This window comes from Mesitornis unicolor, unplaced genomic scaffold (genome assembly GCF_000695765.1).
Source record: "Mesitornis unicolor isolate BGI_N332 unplaced genomic scaffold, ASM69576v1 scaffold8720, whole genome shotgun sequence".
NCBI lineage: Eukaryota > Metazoa > Chordata > Aves > Mesitornithiformes > Mesitornithidae > Mesitornis > Mesitornis unicolor.
In genome coordinates this window covers 84279-106451 of record NW_010158946.1, presented here as the reverse complement: position 1 = coordinate 106451, position 22173 = coordinate 84279, and the positions used below count along the sequence as shown (strand labels likewise).

General features: G+C 37.6%; 1 protein-coding gene across 1 annotated transcript in view; it reads right to left on the bottom strand.

Moving 5' to 3' along the window:
• The window catches only part of LOC104541124 (rho GTPase-activating protein 15-like), a gene marked incomplete at its 3' end in the record, with an annotated part of 97765 nt that overhangs the window by 52937 nt on the left and 22655 nt on the right, over nucleotides 1–22173 (bottom strand). Inside the window, exons 4-5 of the mRNA XM_010185103.1 lie at nucleotides 20968–21090; nucleotides 11759–11857 (exon numbers count right to left, since the gene is read on the bottom strand). Coding sequence (XP_010183405.1) covers nucleotides 11759–11857; nucleotides 20968–21090 — 222 coding nt within the window. The remainder of the gene's footprint in view (nucleotides 1–11758; nucleotides 11858–20967; nucleotides 21091–22173) is intronic.

Here is a 22173-nt window from a genome sequence, read left to right as displayed (position 1 = left end):
GCAGGAATGTGCTGAACCTGGCTCTAAAAATGGAGCTTGGGCAGTTGGTAATGGTCTTTGCTTATTCATATCCTATTGTAAGCATCTATCTTTGTATTTGCTTGTTGTCTTTAAGTGGGAGAAAACATTTAAAAATTAAAACTCTTTAGTCTAAGACGCACTATCAGACACCTTTGGGTGTTGCAGTCCGTGCCTGTGTGGAAAACTCAGAGGCTCTTGGAAGATAAGTGTACATATGGCTATCTAACACCAACTTACTGAATTCCTCACATTGCATATCTGTTTTATATATAAATGTGATAATGCAAAGGTGTGTGTGTGTATGTATATACGTAGATAGCTTCTAAGTTAGATATTCTTCTTCTTAGATATTTTTTATATTTTTTCCACTTTTTTTTGCCATCCTAGCTGCAGGACTCTGCAGTTATATGTATTACTTTTCCTGTCATTCTCATTACATTTAATGTCCCCATACAGGTTCAGGTAACTTAAAAGCTCTTTTTTCTGCCTCTATTTAATTTGGGCAAAATCTGAACCATCACCAAAGCAACATTTGGCAAAAAAATTTAGTCAAGATATCTACAAAAACCATAAAAATCCTGAACTGGGTTACAAAAATTGACAAGTAGCAAAACTTGAGAGACTAGAGCATACATCATTGCTTTGACAGAAGCAACTCCATAGTCTCCATTTTATGGTTTGACATGCATGCGATGGTATACTACCTTAAAATAGCACAAAACTTTTGTATGAATTGCTCAGGAACTCCTGAAAAGAGGTTGTTTAAGCATAGCCTGAAATGGAACAAATTGCTTTCTACTTTAAAATATGCATTAAAAAAAATCACAATGAAATACAAATAATATAACTGAAACAAAACTGAGGCATGCAAGAAATACAGAAAAATGACTCAATACAAAAAAATGACTTCTAAGAAAGTACTGTTGGCAATAAAATGCACTGGATATCTGTTAGCTGAATTTTGGGGGAAGTGAATGCATGAATACCAGTATCATTTGATATTGTCATGCAAGATAATTATTTTAAAATTTCAAGCTATGGGAAGAATTTTAATTTGAATCATTGTCTTTGTGTCTTAATGGTGACTGTGACATGGAACGATGTAAGGAAGGTGGAAATCCAATCCCATCCCTTTCACTAGGGTTCACACAGACCCTCTGGTATTTCTGAAGGCTTGGAAAGGAGAAGTTGACATATAGTGTTTTCCATATCTAATTTCCTTCTTTGGTGAAAATTCCAGTAACTATTAATGACATTTACTACAGAGACATCCAAGACAGTTGCAAAGTTTCTAGCATACCCTCTTACTGTAAGCTGTGCTCTTTGTGTATTTAATGTATGACATATCCGAATACAACAAATGCAACTGTAACAGAGATGATAAAAGAAACCGTTGTGAACAATTTCTAGTGGGCAGATTCAGATATTGTTCGAGTATCGATATATCGTAACTGTTTGCAAAGTATCTAGAAAGATTTTGCCTTTGCTCAGCGATGGTAGAAGTGTGAAAAGCTCCATCGCTGGATCCGTGCTATTGGTGACCAAGGAGTAGCCACTGCTGTGAGGACAGTCCTGCAGTTCATAGATCAGGGCACTAAATAAAGCGATTTGTGAGCTCCTGGTTTAGACATCAAGTAGGAAAAACTGGCCCCCAAAAAAGCACCCTTCCAGCATCTTCCACCTTCCTACTGGGAGTCAAGCCTGGTTTACAGTTTAGTTTGGCTGGAGTATTTGGGTGATTTGGTTTTCAATGGTCAGAGTAGATGCTCAGCTTGTTCAGAGTTCTGGTTCTAGGCTAAGTGAAAGCAGTTTTCATTAGAAGAGGATGTACCTTATCTTTCTGCTAAGGTTTATTAAAAATATGTAACACCTGATAATTTAGCACCGAATGAGTGGCTGCAAAATTTCCCCCTCTCCCTGCCTCTCTGTTTCACACACACACACATCTACACACAAACAGAGGAATGCCTGTCGACTGCCAAACTATGTGCCAAGATTTTGCTCACTTTAATCTCAATCATATGAGCCAGAGAACCATGAAACAAAGTTTCTACCAAGTATGCTGACAGATTTTTAGTTCTAGTGGGTCCACAGGGCATCACTATGAGTACACTAAGAAACATCTTCTATTAAAGGTTTCTGAGCCGATCCGTTTTCCGTTTAAGCCGAAATGAGCAGTATCATCATAAAGAATTCAGCACTTGCTAACCGATACCATACACTTATCAAAATTGTTTCACTTCTTAGTAAATAAAAAGTTGTGGTACCTCCAACACCCTTGTGTGGTTACTGCTGGCACAGGAAAGCCATTTGGTGGCAGCTACTTTGGTGTGTCACGTCACGTAACACCATGTCAGCTCAGGACTGACAAATTTAAATGTGGTCTGCAATATTGGGGAGACTTTTCCTGGGAAGATGTGGGGAAGAGGCATGGAATAGCCTCTTTCTGTCTTTTGAGGAGTTTCTTATTTTCTGAGTAAAGAAATCTCAGAGAAGACCCATCACCTTATTCTTGGTTTGGAGGTGTCCATGGAGATTTTAAGAGCCTCAGAATTACCTGTAAATGGTCCATAATCTGGGCAACTGAACAGGTTCTTGTTCTTTGTTTTTAAATCCTGACAGACTATCTGGATATTCAAATACATAAACCTGAAGGTCCTGATCCAACAAAACACTGAAGAATTTCCCTAACTGTAAGAAACAACCATTGCTCAAGATCCAAGTGAGAGGGTTCTGATGTGTTATGAAACAAAATGGCCAGAGTTTGGTCTCATTTATGTATATGTCATTCCTCCTAAACCAGGGAGCATTGTTTGTGTGAAGACAAAACAGAAGTTTTTTGCTATATAATTACATCCATGATCCGTGAGGATCCTGATTATAATAAAACAATCTGCTAAGCGAACTTACAACTGGAGATCTTTAAAAGACTTGTTAATTCCTTGGGGCTTTATCATGTAGTAGCCAATTTAAGGACAATTCAGTTACTAGATTGCTAACAATATCAGTTTCTTAAATTCAGAGGAGTACAATGAACTAAAAAATCTTCTCTTAAAGAAGTGTAAACCTTAACATAAAGCCTCTTTTTCTGAGCTGCCCTCTTACTTTGCCCTCTGCCTTGCTCCTGAAGCTTTCTGTTGGTACAATTTCTCTCACTTAGGTATCAATCCCATTAGACTGCTATATTATATGGTTAAAACATTGATGTAACACAAGCTGCTACAGCAAATAATTGAAGTAATAAAATACAACTGCAGTTATTTGCTCTCTTGAATTGCAGGCAGAAAAAAGGAGACAGAGTTTTTTTAAACTGACCCCATAGTGTTGCATACAGACAGCAAAACTTTTTTTTTTAAATGTGTTTTATTTTATTGTTGTAAAACTTCTTAGGGAAAAACAAAATATAATGCCATGGCAGTAATTTATTTTTTTTCCACAGGAAAAGCAATTAGTCTACATTGTGGAATTCTGCCTTCATAATTTTGTTTTAAAAATATAAGTTTAATTTTAAGCAACAGGGACTTCGAAAGAATCTGAAACTACAACTACTTCTTTATTCCCATTAAAGGAGCTTAATAGACTTAACTATTTGTGTCTGTGTGTGAACATCTCCCCTAGGCCAAGGCTCACTTTGTCAAGTGTTAGCCCAAAGTGTTCTATTAATGGCTGAACCGTAAAGCCTGACTAAATGGAGTTTGCAGTGGAAATACTGCCAGCTCCTTGTCTGTGATGGCATGTGTACTGTACTAGGGCATAGTGCCTTTATTCAGGAAGAGAAAAGAGGATTTTTTTTCTTCTATCTTTTTAATCTTTTTCATGGCTAGGAGGTGGATACCCTCGTGTGTGAGCTCTCCCGAATCTGCCTCTGACCAGGGGGGATGTCAGGACCTTCATTTTCTCATTGGCACAGAGTAAGCACCAGAGACAGTCTACTGGCTTTAATTTTCTCTAGACTTTTTGTTTCAGCATGTGCAAATGTCAGCTACTTGATTTACAAGGTGCATTAACATTATTTTAATATCTAGAAAATGTATTTTGATTTTTTTTTTATTCCATAGATTAAGTGGTTTATTTTATTTATTAAGCCTATTGAAAAAGATGTTATGGAAAATTCTGAAGACAAAATGCCCTGTTTTCTTCTACGTGTTCACTAATAGATATATTATACAATGCTAGAAAAAGGCAGAAGGCCAAACTCATCTCTGGTGTAATTCCAGTAAAAGCAATAAAATTACACAAGGCATGAATTTGGCCCAGGCATTGTAAATGTTACTCTGGTGCACACTGAGTGTCTGCTTGTTGTTACTGGCAAGGCTTAAAATACAAATCCCCCTTCTTTTCACAGGAATGGATACATTTCGCTGGAACAGATTAATCAATGAAACAGGTATCAGGTAACTATGACAAAGACGGCAACTGGTTCAAATGCCTGTCTTTTTTATGGCTTTTCCTTCTTCAAACTGGCTTATGATGTCTGCTTTCAAACCGTTTAAACATATATTTATTCTCTCCTTTGTGCATTGTCATTACAAGGCTTTTTTTCTTTTTCTTTCCTTTTTTTTTTTTCCCCTGCTGTTGTCTCCTTTTCTCTAATTTGTCTTGTATGCCCTTCCGTGATGTTTCCTGTTGACACTTCTTGATATTTTTTTTCCCTAACCCAGAATGTGGCTTTCGAGCAGACACAGAGGCCCCAGAGCGAATGCCCTTCCGAGCCAATTCCGAGTTGGACCTTGCACAACGCCATTAACTGGCTCTTACTCTAAGAAAGGTGGCTAGCGCGGGATCGCCTGAGCGCGAAGACAGAAATGGTTGAGGAAAGCTTGCCAAGATGCTTGCATCTAAATTCAACCACTCTTAATTTTGGCTTAAAAGAAGAATTATATAAAAACAAAACAAAACAAAACGACTCAAAACATTTTAAATCACAAACTCGCAAGGGGTTTTTTTCTCAGAACTTTGTTGTTTTGTACTGCATTCATCTGTACATTTAAGTTTATGCATGTTGGCCACTTTAAAGTAAACATAGTTCAATGCCCTCAGAAACAGTTTTCTTCAGCCCACTAAAATTCCCTGGAAAAAGGCTTTATCTGCTGAACTGCTGGATATTTGTGTGTGTGTGTAATTTTTTTTCCTATCAGTTTGTTTCCTTTTTTAAAAAAAAGCCAAATAATTCAGTGCATATAAAATTTGGGAGCAGAAGCCTCCTTGGAACAAGATAGAATCATAAAAGACTTCAGGAATCTCATCACAAGCTAAACAGTACAAATTGCACATTCTTCATGGAAGTATTAGCTTTTAGTGCGTGCCTGGATCCAAGCATAATAGATTATCCCAAAGTGGGAAAGAATGAACGGCACAAAATTAGCAGAACTGGGAGCTCAGATCGTTTGGTGGAGCAATATGATCTCTGCGCTTTCAGGGTACTGAATTCTAAAGTCACTGGAAACAGTATGTAAAATTATATCAGAGTAAGCAAGGAAGCATGTGTAGGCCTGGGAGAAGGAAAAAAAAAAAGATGGGAAAATACCTTTACAGAGGAGAGTAAGTACTGGAAATCAATGAATGGGCTTGTAGGAAACAAACTGCTATTCATGAACGGCTTCTTGCGCTGGGGATAGAAATATGCTAAAAGATATGTTAAAGCACAAATAAAATACATTTCAGTGGTTGTTCAGGGGCCAAGTGCTGCTGGAGAATAATCCTGCACTCAGACAGAAATACAAAACTGTATGGGATAGGTCGGTCTCCTGAGGCTTCCCTTCTTCTCAAGGAAACCTTGCCAGAACAAATCCTTTATGCCACTGGCTGATGGGTTTGGTCTGACCGTGCTGGGAAGTAGCCCAGGAACACTGGACATTTACTGGGAGTTAAAGATGGTGGCGAACACCCTCTGGCAAAGCCACCCTGTACTTTCCGACTGCCTTCTTCAGGTCCTCAGGAATGGGACTGAAGCACTTTTGAGAACCAAATACATAAAATACATTGCTTAAGCTGAACACGCTCTGGAGAAGCAAGTCGCTGAACACAAATCTAATAATACGGAGTATTACAATACATATAGGGATATAAACTGCTGGAAGTTGTCTATAGTGGCTATTAATACATACCTTGGCCACACAGGCCTCATGGCTTCTGTCATCCTCACTGCACTCCTATAATCTACTAACTACACCATCCCAAATTTAGCAAACCCAGCATGGGAGCCATCAGCTTTAGGAGGTGATTGAGATTTTTTTTCCAAATCTTTGCAACATTTTCTTCCATTAGAAAATGAGATAGCATTAAACTGCTTTAAAAACTCATTTTTTCCTTGCTATATAAATATATTCACAATACTTTATATTTTCAAAACTCATTTCCTCTTCGCTTAACTCCTTAAGATAAGTGAAGTCTCCTCTATGTAAACTTTCTACCAGAATACTGATTAACTTTTAAGCGGTATATGATTTAGAAGGCAATGAAATATCACTTTTTCTTTCCCCTTTTTTTTTAATAAATAGGTTTTAAAGTACTTTTAGCTGCACTTTAGCTTTTAGATTAAGAGATAAAACTGATGAAAGGGACACAACCTTCTGTCACAGTGCAGCATGGCATTTGGGAGGTGAGGTAGTTTAAAACACCATTTTTATCTTCATTATTCTTCATCAGGACGACTGTATTTCTTTACTACATCCTTTAAGGTACTTTATCTTTGCCCATAAAGACATTTTCTTTCTTAAACACAGAATATTCTGTGGTAGGAGACTTTGTCTGTGTGCATTTCTGCAATGATATTATGCATAATCACACTGCAGCTATGAACATTAAAGCCAAACTGAGTCTTGATTTTAGGTGCTTTGAGTTGTTCAACTTTGGACACTTTCAAGAAATCTGATTTTCAGTGAGCAAGTGCTTAAAACTTCTCTCAAAACCGTGTCTTGGTTTAAAATTAAAAACTTAAATTGCACTCCCAATCTAATGGCTACTTTTGGAGTCTCGCTAATGTACCCGATCATAACCCCTAGATCAGCCCCCAGACCAAGAGTCCTATGCTCAGGGCTTTTTGTTATTGCTCTTACTTAACTTGATTTGGTCACTGGGGCTCAGAGCAATGAAACCCAGTAAATAATACATTTGGACAAACAGAGCAGATAACAAAAGGAAATGGTTAAGGTACTATAATAATTTTAGCCATTCTTTTTTCAGGTCACTATAATCTGCCCAAAGATAACTAATTGTTCAAAGTAAACATTCCAGTCCGACCACAAAAGGAATCCATTACACAAACATATAATTCACAGTCATTTTTAGTGGGTTGTAAACAGTTTGGAATGAGCATAAAATGGGACAAAAATCAAAGTGAGCATTTAGAAATGAAAAAGTGTTTGCTACAAAAGGTCAGTCCCTTTACTTGGCAAACTATGTAGAAAAGCCTGGGAAAATGTTGAACACACAAGCAGTGAGGGAATTTTAAAGCCAACAACCTCCCTGTTTCTTTAAACAGACATCGGAACCTATAACTGGATCCTGTCAAACAAACGACAGCAAAAAAACATAACAGCTGCTAAGAAGTAAAGTTGAAAGATAAAGTTTTCTAAGCTAAGAACCTTCTCAGAAGTGGACCAAAGGTCTTTCTTAAATCTTTAGGCAAGGTTATGGATCCCAGGGTGGCTTTTAGGCATGGAATCAAATATGTAATTTTGTGTATCGTTCCTGTCAGAGCATCCTGTGCTCCAAGAAAAGCAACAGAAAACAATGTCTGCAATGTCCAGTTTAGCGTGGAAACGGTACCTGTGATCACCAGCTTTGCTGCCGGCGGAGTCGGTTTTCGAGTCGGTTTTCAAGCCGTTTAGGCTGATTTGAGAACATTAACTTGGATTTGGGAACGGAGGGAGAAAATCAGGGACATTTTGAAAGAAAGATGAAATTAATTTATATTTCCCCAGAGAACTGGTACTGTATTTCTTTACAGAACCTAAACTACACTGGATACCCTTGATAGGTTTAGGGTACTGATGGCTCAGGGTGTTCATTTACACTGTCATTAGACACACAGACAAACTATCATCCCTGGAAAAGAGTTTAGTATCAGGCTGTTGTCACACGATAAAACTTTATTATGAGTCCTGGATGGCATTTTGTTTAGGTACGACAAAGACCGATATTTTTATTTTTTTAATGCATGCTACTCATGCCTTTCACATATTTTTTATTTTTTTAAAAAAAAAGGCAAAAAAAACCAGCCAGAACTTTTAAAGGGTCATGGATAACAAAATAAATAGGTGACTCAAAAAATGACTGGAAATAATATCTGGCCTAGAAACACCAAAAATCTTGCAATGGGCCCCACCCTTGGCAGGAGTGCACAGCATGTGAGTTATAGGACACTGGGAGGATTTCCTTGCTGCCCTGCTCAGCTCAGGGCTGGGGCTGCCTCTCCAGTGCCTCCTGGGGAGAAGAAAAAGAGTGGAATACAGGTTGAAAAGGGCAACTCAAGAGATCAGCCAGGAAAAGCTTGAGGTGCATTGAAAGTAGATGTTGATGAAAGTAGAAAGTTGATGGCAAAGTAAAGGACTAGACAGAAAAAACAAGGAATACACTGTTCCATGGACACCTTTCTCTCCAAGCCCCTGAGAAAGTAGAAAGTGAAGAAACGCTAGAAATCTTTAAGTAATCATTGTATTTCTTCAATCTGGTCATTGCATGGTACGGAATTATTCTCTTATGCTCACTGAGACACATCATATACATGGGAGTTTTTTTCTGTTTAGGATATTACATTAGATACCAAGGGTTCAGTGATCTCTGCCTAGGATACTATTGACTTCAGTGGAACAAGTGTGTATAGCTAAATATTCGGGACAAGAAGTTCACAAAAATTGTGAATGAATAGATAGTACAGGAAGAATGAAGAAAAAACTGCACTTGCTTCAAAAAATTAAATGTGACAAAAGCCTTGCAAGTTTACAAGAATGGGCACATTTTAATTGACTCTCGCTATTAAAATCCACTAGCAGCTCTGTGAGATGGCTGAGTAAATGTAGATGGACCTTCTGCCTCCCAGTCCTATTTCAATAGCTGCAAATAGCAAAAAGGGCTGGAAAAATGGAATTCACTCTTGAACAAGTGACTCCTTGTTGGATACATAAATATGTGTTACAGTGTGAGAATTTTCAGACTAAACCTTATAAAGCACCCCTGTCCTGAAATGGTGAATAAGCGAACAGTAGCCTAGGGGATAGATGACAAAAATGTGATCTAAGTTGCAGCAAAATAATTTCAGAATAATTCCTCTGCTTTCAGTGTAGATACTCATTTAAAAATAGTGTAACTAACCAGGAAATCTTGCCAACAGTTAATGACACTCTCCACATTTTTAATCTGTGGGAGAATGTTACTACAGTTGGCTATTGTATATAACCTCATCTACATTAGGAAAATGTACTAATTAATATGATTTATGAAGATCACTGCTAGACTTTCTTTCCATGCACAGAGCTAATGTTTTAAAAATCAGAAAAACAAACAGACAATCAATAAGTAAAGAATAATTAAATCCATGAGCTGATAAATAAGAACACAACCGTTCAGCAAAGTATGGATATTTTGTAAGTAACATTTAGGGTTAGTCTCCTAAGGTCTTTTGTCCTAATAATCCTTTATCTTAAGCGAGGCACGCAAGTAACATTTTTGGTCCAGTTACAGTATGCAGATGATATATTTTCTAAATAGGAAAAAAAGCGCTTTTCTACAACAGCCAATATGCCAGCTGTACCGAGTATCTAGGCCATCTTCCTAAGACTATGAAAGTAAACATACAGTTTTCATTAAATGTGCCTTTCCCATAATTGGTACATAAGTATTTCCCATGACTCTGCAGTTGAGTATCTTGGCTGGAGGCGTATCTGGCCATTACGAGGAGGGCTTCAGATCTGTTGAGCCTCAGCCATGCCGGGAGACTTGGCACCTCCACATACTGCTTCCTAATACCAACCCCGGTATAAAATGTCATCAGAAGCTTGCATAAACATTGGACTTAGCTTCACATAAATTACTGCTGTCCTGAGATAGTTTATGCCAGAACTTAGTAAAAACAACACTTTGGGTAAATAGAATGGGAGTAAATGCGTCTTAATCCAAGAAAATAATAATAGGAAAAACGGTATATCAAATATAAACTTATAAGTACAGTGATAAAATGAAATTTTTATCTCATGCCACATGATTAGCTTTTATTTTTTTATTAAACTAACTAAAAGGGGCAGACTTCTCTAAGTCACAGCAAGAAGGAAACACAAGAACAACAATGCAATTCTCCAAAGGGTGAACTCTTTTGAAGAAAAAGTGATAGTTTCATTTTCTTCCATGAACATTTCTCTGATAATCACCCAGACAATAAACACCTAATTAGGGTCCTTGGATTTGTCTATTACAGTTCAGCCGTGCAGAGACCTCTGGCCTCACGTCTCCAGGAGGAGTGGTCAGATACCACAAAACATCTATGAAATACCTAGTTCTAAGTTTGGAGAACCTGTGCTAAGATCATAACCTAACAGTCAGTTAGACACGTTCTACATGGCGTGGCATTTTCCTAATCTAATCTCTGCCTCTCCTTTCCACGTTCTGAATTTCTCCTCACAATTCCTCCTCTATTATTAGTCACTTCACACGTTTCTTACTTTTCTTTGTCTCTTTATCCAGCCTCCAGCCTTCCTCCAAAAAACCAATGCTACTATCTCCCCCTACTGAACAATCTCCAGTTTGTTAGTCCCTGACTTCCTGCCAATCATTCTGGGAATAATAATATCCCAGTGCTCTCTTTGCTGTATAATTAAAGCATGAATTTCCCAGCGTTTGAAACTCCAGGGTAGTTTTATTGCACCTTTCACTATAAAACCAGGTAACAATGATGGAATTAAAATAGCTTTTTCCTTTGTGGTTAACGGTCTAAGTATCTTTTTAGTTTTCATTGGTTCTCTTGTTCTGATATTCCAGTATATGGCAGTGACAATGGGTTCACCCAGCCTTATTCTGAAAATAAATTTTCTATCTTTTGCAAGATATATGTTTCCCCAGATCCCTGGAACAAGTTGTAAACTTGTAACAGATGGTGATGAAGCCTCACATTTTTATACAATACATTTTAAGATTCTGCATCTACCGCGTGTACCTTCCAAAGAAAGTGACCTTCAATGAGAGAAGATACACTCTGGAGAAGGGAAGGCAAGCAACGGTGTGAAGCACATCTTTTTATACCATGAAAATCCTTCTTCTTAAATTAATCAAAACTTTTAATGAGGATTAATACTCATTCCAATATTCTTACTATATTACGGCTTTTAAAAATAACTAAAATTAGACACCTGCATACATTAAAAACCCATATGGTCACACTAGATTAACATTTATTTTGGTTGAATGCAATTCAGGACTTAGGAAAAAGTATTGGCATTATACTCACCAGAGACTTCTGAATGAAAGTTACTGACATTTTATTGATGTTTAACATTTGCTTACCAGAGGAAGACTAAAACAACAACATGTCAAACAAACTTACAAGGAATAATCAGCATGAATGGGTTCTATTATGGTCCTATCATATAAGGAAAATGAAGATACAGAATGTGATATAGTTCAGCCTGTAACCACGTTATGAATTGAACTGCCTGTCTACCCTGGAAATTTGAACAGACTTACAAGGTTTAGATTTTGATTACTGATAGAGAAAAAAAATAGTGCTAAATATGAAAGTACTCACCTCTTTTTTCAACAGCTTTTATACACAGTCTTACAAACTGGGGCACTGTAGATTTCTCGTGCTCACAAACCAAGTGCAAATGGGAGCCAAAAATTTGATCTACATTTGGAAAAAAAAGAGGAAAATACATTAAAGCATATTATTAGTAGTGGGATTTTTCTCTCTTCTGAGCTTTCATATTAATTAAAAACTCAGTTATTGAAGATGGGCAAAGTTGGAAATAAATCCTTGTAGAGGTTAACATCTGCAGAGAACCAAACCCCTCAATACCTGCTGCCTGGGGCACTCAGATACTTCTCCTGGGCTCAAGATTTAATTGTCATTTAGACCTCAACCTTTCTAAGCACTGGGGGCTGCAGTCTCTGGAGTTTGCTTGGGCCTGCCGCAAAAAAGGGAAGGCCACTCTAGAGATACAGCTCCACATGTTTTTTGAATCCAAAATCCTACAAGATATGAATTGTTGGTTCGATCTTAAACTCGTATTGTTGGGTAGCCTGCCTCTTCTGTGTTGCATGGAGTTTCACCCTTGCCACTGAGTACTGTAGGGATGCAAAGGGTTCGTTACTTTGCATAATCAAGACTTAGTAAAATTTCATCTCATCTTTACAAGATGGGACTTTTTTTCACCAAATAACCTGTTTAAAAAATAAAATGTACTAGGTGTCTTTGGATGAGGATTGCATGTTACACCAAGTTTAACTTGTGACATTGATGAATAATCATTTCATCTTAGTAGATAATGTTACCTTTAAGTATTTAGAATTTCAGAGTTTTGAGCAACTCTGAATGTTGATCTTAAAATATATTTGTATAAGCAGGTTAAGATCTTGAGATTACTGATCAGCTTCCTCCACCTTATTTCCACTCTATATGTTTGAGAAAGTATGATCTTGAGATTACTGATCAGCTTCCTCCACCTCATTTCCACTCTAGATGTCTGAGAAAGTATAAAAAGAGCAATCAGTAATGGGGATGTTGTCAGCTAGAATCAAAATGAATCAAACAGATGAAAGCAACTACTCGATACGAGCCAGTTAAATGCTCAAACAATAGGAGCAAACTATCATCATTTAACTGAAGAGACAATCTCCATAGAGCATTTCAACACAGCACTACATTTTGGAACGTGGCATAGAGGCTTTGAAATCTTTTGTGTAGGTAGATGAGGGTTGCCAACAGAAGCTTGAGCTCTGCAGAGCAAACCCAAAACACACGCTCAATCGCAGAACATCAGAAGCTTCTGCTGACCTCTACAGCTCCTGTGGTATGGGACATTTCCTCCATAGTCAGTCCCATCATCTTCCACCATAATCAGTTTGAGTGCCTCATCCTCCAGGTGTTCCACCTTTTTCTCACTAACAGGCAAAAACCCATTTGTTTGTTTTCTGCTTTGCAAGAAGCTTCGCTTTCCTACCATTTAATCGTGCTGTTTCTTACTAAGCTTCGTTTTCAAGAGCAACTCATTTGCCTTTTCTTTCCTAATACCCCAGAGCAGGGAACAATCAGGGAAACAAGATGGGCTGCATGGGATGGTTTGGACTTCTTGATATGTACTGGGGAAGTTTATTCCAGCACCTCCTAATGCATGCGATCTGCATTCTGGTAGAGTACATCAAAGCCTGAATTTAAGTTAGTTGGAGTTTCGGCTGCAGAAGGGATGGAGGACTGGGTTCACAGAACTACACTGAAGAGGGTTGTGTGCATGTGTGGCGTTAAGCATTAGCGAACAGTCTGTTACATGTTTTGGGGTTATGTTTCTGACAAAGCACAGTCTGGTTACATTTTCTTCATAAAACATTTATAGCTGCCTTCAGTGGTAATTATATATACAGAGATTTATGATTAAAATGTACTAGCACTTCCTCTTTTGACATCTTAATTGTTTTTTTTTAAATTTTAGCAAAGACCTGTCAAATTCTTTGCATAATATGGAATGGTCTCCAATGTAAATTATGTTAAAATGAAGTAAAAATGTCTCTTATTTGGTGGACAAAGACACTTGTAAACAATTTCAGAAGCAAAACAGTCAAAGAGCTGCACTCTGTTTAGATGGCAGTACATGAAAAACCGAAACAAAATTAATGCATGGGTGTTCAGCAGCTTCTCTTCTTGATTACAACCATTTTGTAACCAACTTCCAGCATTATTTTGTGGTTACTCTTTCAATCCCCAGCACGAATGCAGAACACTTGGTGTTCCTGGGAGGAAATTTTTTAAAGGCTGGGAACTGTTATACAATTCTCACCTAGCCCATTTCTTCTTTTCTAGGTGCAGATTCTGTATCCAATCCAGCAAAATATTTAATCTTATGTTATGTACCTTTCGGTATATGGATATAGTCACATTCTGTATCCTGCAGTTAAACTTTAAAACACATCTTCTTTAGGAAAAAGACACTCAGGATTTTCATCTTGAATGGAAGGGGTAGCAAATCAGCAGTAATAGTTGCTGGGCATCAAAAGAGACTATGGTAAATAATGGCACACAACGGCTTTGGATTTTTTCTCCCATTCTAGAAATTAATGAGTATTTATAAGTACACAGTCTCATGAGTCATCCAAATACTCTGAATTCTGGGTACTCCTGAACCACAAACCCCATGACTCTTTCTAGCCAATTGATTTTTTGCTGGATCTGTTTCCGTACATAAACATGGCAATGGCAGTAGTTATGCTGCCATATTCACACTCTTAGAGGTCACAGGGAGAGTTGAGGAAAACTCAGTTAAGCTTGTGCAGTATTTTGAAAAAAAGAAGGAATTATAAGAATGGCAAATTACTAAGTTTTGTAAATGAGATTTATGTGCAGCGAAGATTAAAATATTATTTTCTTCTTTTATAGGTGTGTATATATATATTTTAAAATTATTTAAGTGGAAACTATTCAGGACACTTTTTCAACAAATAAGAACTGTTTCCAAAGGGATAAAAGAAGCAAAAAGGCCTTTGCTTGCTTTGTTTGTGATAAGGCCCTTCAAAACTTCATTTTTTATGACTTTAAAAAAAAAAAGTACACAACACTCCTAACCTCCTGTTATGACACTTTATGTTTCCTATCCAGATTATTTAACTCAAATGCCTGGGAAATAGACACAATTACCACCTTATGGAATGCTACTTAACTTTAAATGCTCCCTTCTGAATAGAAATCCACTTTATCTTCTCAGAGTTATTCCAGTTTCTCAGGAATTATTTCCTCTATAGGCTCCTGAAATGCTCTTGTTTCATCATTTAAACATTTAAACTAACAATTGTTCAGAAATATCTTTTATTAGAACAAAGGCAATTCCCATACAGCGGATTCTGTTCACAAGAACTTGTACAAAGGAGCTGCATACTATGCCCATATACAGCTTTAATCATTCACTCTTTCAGCTGTTATCAATTTAAAACCAATGAAACTCCCACACTGAGTCCATTTGAGCAGTCAATTTTAATATCTTGGGGCATCTGTAGTTATTCTGAATTGGCTGCAAAAGCAGAACTAACAAGTTAAGCTCTAACCATAAGTCTACATCAGGCTGGTAAACCATACATCAAACGCAGACAGTTAGTCAATACTGTCGTATGAAAAACCAACAAGCATTTTTAAGAAGAGCAATATATTCATAATATGTTTGGTGGTATGGTTTACATTATGCATCCCTGATATCTGCACATTTAACTCCCTATTTAAGATGGTGGGGTGTGTGACAGCTTTGCACATGGATGTAAAAGGAGACACCAGGAAAGGAGGGATTGGACATTCACAAGTTGTATAATATAAAATGATGATTACAGCCGCAATGAATTGCTCATTCTGGTGAGCTTCAAGTTCTTCCCGAGCCTGACAGAGCTACTTTTTTTGAGTAGATCTCGCAGGCTGCAGCAAAGCCACTAATTCTGAGTGGCAGAAAGCTGGTCTATGGGAGACAATACTTCTGGAAAAGAAACAATTAAACCAGAATCACTGAACCCACATCCTCACTGAGAATGTCATCATTTAACTGTTTTTGATGTGCATGGACGAGATGTGGCTGTACTTGGGAGGAACTCGTACTTCTGTGTTTTTTATTTAAAAACAAAACAGCAAAGGGCATGGCTAACATTCCCATTTCTCAGGGAGAAGCTCGACTTCTGATACAGTAAGAGAAGGTAGAAGGTTTTTAGAAACTTGAATTATACCCATGTAACTCAGTGCCTTCCAGGAGCAGAGTTAACTCTATTACATCTGAATTTGAACTTCTAGACTTCCAGAGCTTTGTATCAACATCTAAGTCGTTTGTTTTGTTTGTATCTGTATCAATGCTGGGAGGGACAAGGAGGAAACGGAACAAAAAGGCAAAATAAAAGAGGAACGCACAGAGAGAGGGACTGAACAGTAGGCACCACAGCACTGAATTATTTGGACAGGGAAGGGACATGGTTGGAAAGGGCCATATTCTGAATGGTGACTTCTTCTAGCTGCTCAATCTGTAGAGTCAGACATATCAAATCAGACATTAAAATGATGCTGATCCCAGACCAGGGCTCAAATAACTCCACGATGCTTTTACAATAAGAGGGCCAGGTCCTCAGCTGACTGCAGTCAGTGGGGTTGTCAATGGAGCTCCCCTGATTTACTGTAGCTGGGAGTCTGGCCAGTCCTTTTAACTTGTAAATTTACTATATATCGCTGATCTGTGGTGGTCATCAATTCTACAAAAATTACATTTGTGAACAGTTACTACTAAGAAGTGGCATATGAGCTACCAGATTTGTTTCACGCTCTCAGAAAAAGGGAAAATAGAGATTACTGTAGACATTGATCTATATAAGAAATGATGATGTTTAAACTGATGACAAGAGCTCGTTTGAATCCAAAGGGAGTGAGTCTGCTGTAGTTCTCAAATCAGGTCTCCAAAAATGAGACATTTTAAAATTACCTGAACTATTTCTAACCATCACGTCAAAGGGAAAAATGACTTTATCCAGTGTTTGGCTATCCACACGGTTTGGAAAATGTACTTCCAAAAGTCCGTGCAGTGGTTAAAGAAAGAAATACCCTTGTGACCCACTGTTCCCGCAAGTCAAAAGAAACATTTCCTAACTTTCCCTAAGTTATTATGGGCACCAGATCACTAGCTAAAATCCTGCATAACCCGGAAGAATTACAGAACACATCAAAGGTAGGTCTAAATCTACTCTTTTGGACTTCTTGTGAGCGTTATACTCATCACATTGAGCTACTCCAAGGTCCATTGAGACAGATGAGACAACAAAGACTTTTCCCTTGCCTGGAAATAAACTGGTTGGTGATCTCTGCACTGCTATCTGCACAACCACCAGCATATGCTGAGCCCTGTGCTATAGGCTATCAAGCCAAATCACAGCTAGTTCCTTTCACTAGCAATTGAGTGGCTTTTATTTTCATCTTGAAGCTATTGTAACCATTCCAATTTTTTGTGCTGTTTTGGTTTTTGCCTTAACTTACAAAATAAATTCAGCAAAGTTCCTTCAGTGTCTAGCTTTGGGGAAAAAAAAATCCACCTCCAAAAAACCTAGATTAATTTATTGCTAGCTGCATAGCTACATTTTCCTCATTTCCCACAGTGTCATTTATGTTAAGCTGTTACTCATGTTTTTTATCCATTTACTGAAAGTGTATTTTGTGATAGTCTATTACCAGCACAACCACCATAGCTTTAAAATCACAGTTTCACAGAAGTTATTTTTTTTTCTCCTTTGTGGACTAGAAAGGCTCAGAAATCAGGAAGTTGGCAGGCCAATATCAAGTTGAAGGTTGGCAATTCGTTTTGGGTTATATTAAATCATGACAAAGCTTAAACATAAAGATCAAAGTTCAATTATAGACTATAAAGTAGTTTTAAAAGCGAAGATTTATATATTATTTTTCGAGCATATTAGTGCAGATTCTGTAAATTCTGAGAATATTTCAGTCCCGAGGAACTGAGGACCCCTGCCCTAGCATATAAATTTGAACACAGTTATTCTCAAAATGACACTGTTAAAATGGTAGACAAAGAACATGCCTCTTAATTACTATTTCTAGGTTTGATGTAATGAACCTCAGTGTGCAGATAGAAGCATACACATTGCACAAAAATACTGTATTGCACATCATCTCAAAAACTACTCGAAAAGCTTCCAGACCAAAGATATCTTGTCTAAGCATGAGTGAGGTGGAACGAGGAGCACTGATGATCATTAGAGCTCTTGCTGGAGCATGGAAAACCCGTCACCAGCCCATCGCAATGAATGGAGCCCACATACTCTTCCCATTCTGGCCTCTTTTACGCAAAGGACTAGAAGACGAATAGGACTGCAGTGACAAAAATAACTTTTCGGCATGTAAAGCATTGGCACAACTTCATTCTCAGATCAACATGCAACAGATATTCACACTTTGGTCTGCTACATTATCTCATCTGATCATTATCCTCCTACGTCTTATTCTTCTCATTTGTTAACTACCTGCTTTATTTACTACATGGATCTTAGCTACATCCTACACAAAGTTTTGTTAAGAGTTAAATGACAATCACATAATTTCTAGATTTTCTGATAACAGCGCTGGCAGAACAAAGAACCCCAGGAGATCAAACTGCTATTTAATTTTGCAGCCTGTATTTCCAAATTTGGTTAATGCAGAGAAATGTGTCAAGTCTTCTGGCCAAGTGTGTACACATCAGCGACTAACAGAGCACAGAGCTGTGTTTAAGTGAACTTACCACCTTAAAATGTATTTACTCATGACTGTAATTTACGTGTTAAATTTATTGGAGTTTTGGTTCCAATGTGACATACAATGTAAAAAATCAATATAGATTTGAGAGCTTTATAGTGCCCCTGGCAAATATGAATAGCACTTGATGAAAAGTGAAGGTTTTCACAGCACCTACAGTGCCACTGCATTGGAGTAATTAACACCACACGCTTCGCAGATATTTATATCAATTCTTCACTAGCATACAGAACGGCTCTTTGTCAGAAATTCGGTACTGAGATGTCCTGCAAGGCTTTAGACACACTTTTATTACGAGCCTCTATTTTAAGGGATTTACTATTCTGACAGAAGTATTTCCCTATGGGATAAAAGTTAGTATGCATGTTCTCAGAGCTGGAGGAATTTTGTCTTGTAAAAATTGGTTAACATTTTTTCCCTTAAGAAACGAGCAAATAAATAGTTCTGAGAGGTTTCTGCAACCATTTAAGTCACCTTTAGAAAAATAAATAGATGCATCTCATAATATAAAATTTGGCAAGCTTTTCCTTTTTAATCTGGTTGGTTGCATTTTGTGATTTAAAAATATTCTAATGTGAGTCTGAAAATTAACATTTAAAAGTGGTCTCTGTATAAGCAGTGCAACTGCATTTTCATAACATTTTAACAGATTAAGGGATAAACTCTGGTGAAGACAATGAAGGAACCTTATCAAATAAGCATTTCACATAGACTTACCGTAGATTGGAATTAAGCCGTGCTAACGAATCCTGCCTCATTTGCATGGCCAAAACCTAATCCTAATGAAACTTCATGGTAGATAACGAACATGTTTTCTTCATGGTAACATTAGTTTGGTAATAAAACCGTACCAGGTACCAATTCTGGTTTTACAAATCATGCGTCTTTGTTATCCATGGAAGAGTAACCCAGGTAGGACCAAACTATGTTTATGAATCAAGAGCTTAATGCAACTGCAGCCAAAACCACCAAATGCATCTGGCTTTCCTAGAGAGATATATTAGAGGATGGATTTGAGTTATGCTAATGAATCTGGATTTGTTAGCAGGGATCACATCTGATCCCTATGTTACACTGCAGGAGATTCATCAGCCACACTTTATTAAACCAAAAAACCCTCCCAACCTCTAAATTCAGAAATTAAAAGACTATAAATTACTACTCTATTACTGTAATATATTCTATTACTCTAACTGAAACAAGCTAATATGATGCACTCAAATCCCACCTTCAACCCACAGAGTACTTCAAAGAAGTGAAACCTTCAAATGTATTAAAATCAGATACTTCGAATGTGAAGGGACAGATCTTGAAAGTTTGGGGGGTGTGTGTATACACTTCACACATATATTTATGTATAAATGACTTTTGTTTTCAAGTTTCTGTGAAAGTTAGGAGTAGAAGCCTGTCATTAAGTCACACAGTGATTTCATATGATGATTTCCTTATAGTAGGCAACATTGCGCAACATTTCTGAATGTAACTAGAATGTATGAACTTAATTCATAAAATCTTGCCCTTCTCTTCAAACATGGGCCCAGCTGAGGTTTAACTCTTGTGGCTGCTTTAGCTTTTGCTGGCTGGGGTCAATCCCTTGGCTCAGGACAGATGAGTTTAATACACACCAGCAACTCCCCATGCCATTTTTGACACACCACTGGAAAACTCACACTCCAGAGATTGACAGAGGTGGCTGGCAAAATGCCTCTTTCTGGTCAATTTGTATGTGAGGTTGTGGGTTTCACACATAATAATTTGGGAGTGTGTAAATTTTTAAAGCATTACTCCAGACAATATTTGAAAACATGGCTTTGCTCGATTATTAGTGGTCAGAATGCTACCGCCTTCAAGTTAACTACCAGCTTCTTAGCAAAACGCTTACTCCTTGTATCAACTAACAGATGCATTTTATCAAAGAAACAATTTTTTGAGGATATGTGAAAGCGATGGCTGCCCAACTTAGCAAGACATTGGAGTAGGAAAAGAATCATGGATTCAAGGCACTTATTTTTCACTGGTAAGTATTTTAAATTGTTAAAAATGTATTTTGTTGGTGAGTTAGAAAAATGAGAAGACGGCAGAAAGTATTCCAGTCTACCCTAGAAAACAAATTAGTCTGCACAACATCTGAAGTTCCTATTTCAGATTCTAAAATATAAAACTATACCAACATTCTTGTCTTAAAAAGAAGTGGACTGGTGTAGCCTGTTGATTTGCAATGTGCACGGTGAGTGCCTGCGCTAAGTGGAGGGGCTTCTCCCATGTGCACACCAAAACAGAAAAACCGAAGAAGCAGTCAGATATCACAGAGATCTATGTTATAATACGTTGATTTTTTTCTTTACAGTTCAGCAGTGCAAGTTTTCTCATACAGAAACAAAACCATATCTAAGAACTATTGTCCAATGCACTTACTCATTTAACTGAGAATGAAAAAATCATTTGTGACTTTTTATTCCAAAAAAAGTACATAAGACCAAACACACCTTTAATAAGTCCCTTTTCTTGCAGTGTTTTCAAGGAGGGTCTTCGGGAGATGAACTTCTTTAATCTGCTTTTCACTCTGCTCCTGTCATTTGTGTCAGAGGCACTGTAGTTCAGTCTGAAAACTAAAGGAAATCAAAAGAAAAAGCTTCAGTGAAATGGCATTTTTAAACTAATAGTAGTTTGCTCAAATATCCTTAGAAAATAGTAGCCACAGCCACCCTAGTAAAATCATGTGGTAGCTCCACATTGTAGCTGGTTGGATAGTGCAAAACATCTGATTAATACTGTTGAGAATAAACTTGATGAGTTCACTCTGCCGGTTGCTCACAGAGTTGTATTATTTATTGCCTATAAGCATTTGGATGGTGACCAGTTTACTCATGAAACGTTCACGAATCCCACAAATTTCACATGGATGATTTCTCAGCTAAAACTCAGGACTCCAAGTGTGCTATGCACTATTAGCTATATACTACTTGTTATGAGAAAGGAAGGATGGTTACACCACTAGTGAAGGACTGAATTCTCTTGCCAAGATGGATTTAGCGTTATATATATATTTAATGCAGTTATAGAAAGCATGGCTGTATGCCATGAAATGTGTGCAAGATGCATTAATTTATGGAAAGAAAAGTATTCCCATCCTAATGATTATATTTTATTATATTTAGGCATTTACCAAACTGAGAAACATTTTGAGCTCAATTTGTTCCTGCTCTGTGTCAAAAAGACATAGAACCCAGCTGCAGAAAATCCCCTGGAGGAAGTTTCAAAGGCATAAATGTAACTTTTTCTCTGCTGAGGTGCTTGCAGGGCACCACCATAGCTATCAAAAGAGGCAGTTTTAGTAGGAAGGAGAAACTGAACAGTCAAGGCTGGATGGTCCAGAAGCAGCACTGATGTTATGGGAAGATCTTCTCCAAAGGTTTCCATGAACAGACAGATATTCAAAGTTTTCAAACAAATCACCTGAGCCTCCCCACCTTTGAACACCCCTTATGTTGTGTCCTGAGCTCTCTCACCCTGCCCATTCACCCAAATGGTGAGCAGGAAAAAGAGGCAGCCGGAGCTGTATTCTTCCCCAGAAAGTACCTCCAGCTGCAAGAGGGATGGCTTCTGCTTTCTCAGGACTGAATAGCTTTCAGACTTCTCTTAAAGATAAATAATAAATAAATAAATAAATAACTCTATCCACCGAAACACAG